Source organism: Schistocerca nitens, chromosome 4 (genome assembly GCF_023898315.1).
Source record: "Schistocerca nitens isolate TAMUIC-IGC-003100 chromosome 4, iqSchNite1.1, whole genome shotgun sequence".
Taxonomy (NCBI): Eukaryota; Metazoa; Arthropoda; class Insecta; order Orthoptera; family Acrididae; genus Schistocerca; species Schistocerca nitens.
In genome coordinates this window covers 741,731,932-741,737,931 of record NC_064617.1, presented here as the reverse complement: position 1 = coordinate 741,737,931, position 6,000 = coordinate 741,731,932, and the positions used below count along the sequence as shown (strand labels likewise).

At 41.0% G+C, this 6,000-nt stretch overlaps 1 protein-coding gene across 1 annotated transcript in view; it reads left to right on the top strand.

The window, feature by feature from the left end:
- Window positions 1-667: 667 nt before the first annotated feature.
- The window catches only part of LOC126252542 (ATP-dependent translocase ABCB1-like), a 152,477-nt gene continuing 147,144 nt past the window's right edge, over window positions 668-6,000 (top strand). The window contains exons 1-2 of the mRNA XM_049953439.1: window positions 668-830; window positions 5,087-5,187. Of these exons, the coding sequence (XP_049809396.1) occupies window positions 747-830; window positions 5,087-5,187 (185 nt within the window). The 5' untranslated portion in view covers window positions 668-746. The remainder of the gene's footprint in view (window positions 831-5,086; window positions 5,188-6,000) is intronic.

The following is a 6,000-nucleotide window of genomic DNA, read 5'->3' as shown; positions in this document are numbered from 1 at the left end:
AAAAATAAAATAAAAAGTAGAAAATGAAAACAAAAATAAAATAAAAAATTTGAATTATATCATGTAAGGAAACATTACGGTAACTGACTCGTTTCACATCGTAATGAAATGTCGTATTCACGATCTATGCAACAGGTATTAACGTAATATAATGTAAATGTACTCTAGATCCCAGGATGGAACAAGCATTTCTCTGCCCACCACCCCTTTCAGACGCCTGATGAAATATTTTCCTGTAAATGGCAGTTCTGCAGCGATACTTTATTATTTTTATTCTGTTTATTTAACTGTACTTTATTATTTTTATTCTATTTATTTAAATTTTATCTTAGTCACTAGTTTTGGGGTCGCAGCCCCATTCTGAAACGCTCATTCTCGTCGTCATCTAAATTGTCGAGCTGTGACCTAGAATCATCATGGAAGGCTGCGACCCTGAAGCTGCCATTTTAATTAAAATATGAGTCGGCGTGGTCCCTGTCACACAAGTAACATTCAGCTACTGTGAGTGTAAATGACTTGTTTCGCAGTACCGTTTCTCGACAATCTGGGAGCGACTTGCTCTCGCGCTAGGCCTGATGGCTGGCCTGGGCGAGGCTGCCACGGAGCCGATCAACAACCTACTGTTCGGGGGCTTCGTTAAGACTATGGTGGACTTCGGCTCAGCCGTCGTAAATGCAACTGCCTCTGAGACAACAGTCTCCGACAAAGACGCGACAATTTTCCTGGATGGTGCCAAGAAATACGCCATGTACTGGTGCATCATGGGCGCCGTCAGCTGTCTCCTTACCTACGTATCCACCTTTACTTTCAACTGTGTCGCACACAGACAGGTAGGTGACCCAGAAAATTTAGAAATATCCGTCACATTGCAGAGAGAAATCACTATAATTATATTATCTTTTTCTTCGTAGATACATTTTACGGAGACATTGGACATCTCAGGGTCTTTAAATGTAACTGCAACAAAAATAACTTAATTTATATATATAAGAATTTACATGCTTATAAACTAGTATGACAAGGATGGGACTGGTAGTCCGCAATGGGACTATAGACGGAGCCATCCCAGCATCTGCCTGAATCAGTTTTGGGAAACCACGGAAAGCGGATGGCCGCATGAACGTTCAAGTCTCCACTCCCTCGAACACAAGGCTATTCTGCTTAAAACGGGTCAGTGGAAGCGCATCACTGACGTCTCCAGCAGGGACGTTTGCTAAAAGAGAGTCCTCCGCCTGCCTGGCCATCAAAGGGTTAGATGGACCGTCTGCAGTGTCTGCAAGTGTCTCAAAGTTAAGGTATTTTCTGCAATAGATGTGACTATAGTCAACTTCGAAGACTGTTGCGTTGTCCGCCTGTGATACCAACCGTCGGCCGGTAAGCAATTTAAAGAACAAATCAGCACTCGTCGACTGCGTCTAATAACTGCGACGAGATGACGCACTGACGGCGCTTCTCCGTTGACGCTGTCTTGGCACAGCTTCCACAGACAGTATAAAATTCAACAAATGCTTTTGGGCATTGGGCTGCGTCTTTTGAAACTAAAACCGTTATTAAAACAGACGGTTGTCACATGGCAGCCTGTGTCACATTTCTGAACATGTCATTAGCCAGTCAAAATGCCTATGGAGTGGTGACTCTGAGGATGGCTGTTGCCAGTGTCACCCAATCAGACGATTAGCAGGCAACAGTGAATCGACAGTTTGTACACAGAGACACGGTTTTCCGGCAACACTGCAGTTCTCTTATGGCCTTTCGTGAACACAGTAGTTCAGGAGCTGCTGGTTGACGATCACATGCAGCTCATAGTTGTAATGCCCTCGACTGGGAGCGTCAATACCTTTAAACTGGTAATAAAAAATTGCTCTACAAAACCTCATATATTGGATACCACGCGAGGGAGCAATAATACATGCAGCGACAGTGAACAAAATAACTCATAGCTCCTTTTACACGATAAACTATCAACTTCACGACCATCTATACTACATTTAATAGAATACCTTGTTTGTTAACTAACCAGTAGTCTAAATAATTTTACCCCACCTGCAACTATCATTTTTATTTGTTCTGTTGTTTAACAATTTCAGCCTTGGGCCATTTTCAAGTATGTCGACATTTGTAGATGTTACATTGTTCCATAATCAGCGACGGTAAATGACTCATGAGAATGGCCTAAGGCCGTAATTGTGCTGTAGAACAATAAATAAAATAAAACTGAAAATTGCAAGCGAAACGTAATCGTTTAACCTTTCACGTGCGGAGGCGATCTAGAGTAATGTGGAATATAGAAGTAAAAACTTCAACAACCAGGACCGCACATTATAATTTTATAAATACGTCATCTTATTAATTAACTGTTAGACAAAAGCTGCTTTGGGGTAGTATTTTATTTCACCTGCCTAGTTTCGAGCGCTGCCCATCATCAGTGGTATCTGTATTACAGAAAATATACATATTTCCTGTAATAAGTTACTTACAATGTATATTGCAGTGTTTTATCAATATGAGATTTTTAAATTCATTGTAATTTGATTTGCCTTATATGTGATGTTTTCTAGTCCATCCCGATGACAATATTTCTTAATGTTTGTGTAATAATCCTATTACATGATTTGCTCTGTATATACATATATGAAACCGGAATAAGCAATTTTTTACGAAATATATCCAATCGTTTTCGCCAATTACTGTACATATTATGGAGATATACTGAGAGGTATTTGCATAAGATCCGATGATGAAAACTTGCATTTACCGTAATCCCTCATCAAAAAGTTGTAGTTAGCGATCTTGGCTGTTGAAGTGTTCACTTTTGTATTTCACATTTAAAAAAACTGGCGCAATTATCGGCCAAACTTCAATCAAAGCAGTCTATCCAATATTCGTCGAACGGCCAGTTTGCACGCCATTGTTACTACACAAATGATGTTTTCACGACCGTTGAGTGGCACAGCCCTATGGCAGGACAGAATGTTGACAACAAATCGGAGAAACTAGTTCTGTAAAACTATTTCTTCTGCAAGCAATGCATCACCAGGAATGTAGCTGACTGCCCGTTGTGCGATTATAGGCGTTAGAAACAAGTTCTCACTGCTGAACATGCGCCAAAGTCTCTTTCCTTCAAGATAGATACGTTATTTGAATTACTCACTGATTTAATAACGTGAAGATAATCGAAAACATGTTTTGTTGATGACATCATAAAGTCAGAAAGAGATTGGAATCTCTCGGCGTAAAGAAGGAAGTTCCAGGAGTTAATCCAGCTTCCTTTGACAACACTGGTGGAAGATGTTAAGTCTTTAAGATAAACTTTACAATTTTGGTGGAAATATATCCGAACTCCAAAATACGTAGCAACCGTCTCGAGTCATATGAGATATTAATAACGTAATTAAGTACGGCAGTCGAGAAAATAGTTCCTTATCACACAGTCTTTGATGAGTGAATCTGAAAAACGAAGTGAATGTCAATACCTTCCTATGATCAATGCGTTCTGTTGTTTACATACACTGACAGAAAAAAAAGTTGCAAAAGCAAGAAGGAGTTGTGCGGCATAAACGCAATTTTTTAGGCGTGTTTCTACATCAAAAACATGAGAGTGCAAATCAGGCTTATTTTAAATATACGCTGTCAGCGTTCGTGACCGTTGGTTACCTTTGGGATTCGACGTAGTGAGTTGATGTTAGTCAAAACTGCTTTTAACGCGACAAAGACGCCGTTGTCAACACGTCAGTGGGTTCGAAAGAAGTCGTGCAAAAGGGTTACGAGTAGCTGCGATATTACAGGAAGACTTGGCAGGAATGTAGTCTGTACGTGACTGCTAGCAGCGGTGGCTATGAGAATGTATGGCTGCAAGAACACCGGGCTCCGGACGGCCACGTGGCACTGTTGAGAGGGAAGACCCTCGCGCTCGGCGTATGGCTCTGGCGCATCGACTTCAGTGATGTCAAGCGAGAACTCATTGGAGGGCAGGGTGCAGATGGGTTGTGTTTTCTGGTGAAAGCTGGTTCTGCCTCGGTGCCACTGATGGCACTATGTTGATTAGAAGGAGGCCATTTGAGGACCTGCAATAAACCTGCCTGAATTCTAGACACACTGTATGCACATCTGAAGTTACCGTCTTGGAAGCGATTTCGAATGACAGGAGAACATTCATGGTTATTCCATGCACCCTGATTGCAAATTTGTACGTCAGTCTGGTGATTTGACCTGTTGTGCTGCCATTCATGAATAGTGTTCCATAGGCTGTGTTCCAACAGGATAACACTTGCCCACATACCGCCGTTGTAACCCAGCATGATCTACAGATCTGTCTCCAGTGGAGCACATATGTGACATTACCGGATGGTAACTCCAGCGCCATCCACAATCAGCATTAATCATCCCTGTATTGGCCGACGAAGTGCAACAGGCATGGAACTCCATACCACCAACTAACATCCGACACCTATACAACACAATTCATTCAGTTTTGCATGATTGCATTCAACATTCAGGTGGTTACAGTGGTTATGACTGTACCAGCATTTCACATTTGCAGTGGATTATCTCGCACTTACATTAGCCTGTTATCTTGCACTGTAAATCACTTAAATACGTTACCTAGTCAAATGAATTAAAGAAATTTCATCGCTCTTCATTAATTATTTTTTGGTGATGCGATTTTTTGTTTCGTCAGTGTATTATGAATTAATAAGGGATTCGTATGACTCAAACGTACTCAGTGGAATGTAGTAACCCTTTCTTACACTTGTTACAAACAATTTTAGATTTTACTGTTTCCATTTCAAGTTGCTGTTTTCAAGGATTATCTGATATACAATAGTGAGCGTAATAAGTTTTATAGTTGGGTATCATAATAATATTAGTTTAAATTTTCTTAGCTACCCTCAAATTACTAACAAAAACACGAGAGGTTTTGTTGTTTTTCGAAAATTAGGTAGAATTGTAGCATAAATTCGCTATCTGATATGACCGAGGCTTACTGCTGTTTCCTAGAATAGTTTGGCGAAATACTTCACAAGGAATTTAAACATGTCTTTAAATTGTGATGTCTATAAGAATGAATTATTTTGTCTGTCCACAGATCCACAGAATCCGCGACCTGTACTTGAGGTCTGCGCTACGGCAGGACATGGGGTGGTACGACGAGCATCATGCGGGAGACTTCGCCAGCCGCATGTCAGGGTGAGCGCAATGTCATTGCTTCTGACCCCAACATTCTACAAACTTCCTACACACCACGGTCTATAACCATCGTGAATTTACTGAATCAAATACATACTCCACCAGCTTGCAGATACAGGTCGATCGTGTGGAGTAAGTGTCTAATTTATTTAAGTAAAGTATCGACATATGCAGGGTCAAATTCGTTCAAACACTTTCTATATATCCCATGCTGTTCAAGCTATGCCTCACACAAGCGCTAATAAGTATAAGGAGTTGGCCGATACGCCACTGAATAAAATTGAAGAGAAGTGCAATATCTCAATGCTGTTGTTATCCCTGTGGTGATGTCAACCAGTTTAAAAGACTTTTGCATCTGTAATCTCTGCAGATCTTCAACAGTGAACCTATCCATGCTGTTGTGTATCACTCTCAACTCTGCAATTAAAGTGCAGCTACTCACGCACGTCCAGCGTGGGCTGTAATCATCGCGTTTCAGCGTAGATATGCTAACGCGTTTATGAAAAAAATTAGAAATGTAGATGTGCGCCAGGTGGTGTTAGTCGTCGTGCAGTGTTGTGAGTATTGTCCGACCTATGATACACAATACGGAAACTTTTGCGGTCTATTTTAGATTGGTACCCGTACAAGATCCAAGCGGTGCAGCATCTGAAACTCCAAGATCCATAGCAACGTTCTGAATTTGCTCTTCGATTTCTGGTAAAGATCAAAGTTGATGACATGTGGCTAGGCAACGTTCTGTGGAGTGACGAGATACAGGGTGCAATGAACTCACAAAACTACCGAATTTGGGGTAGTGTTAAACCGCGTGTT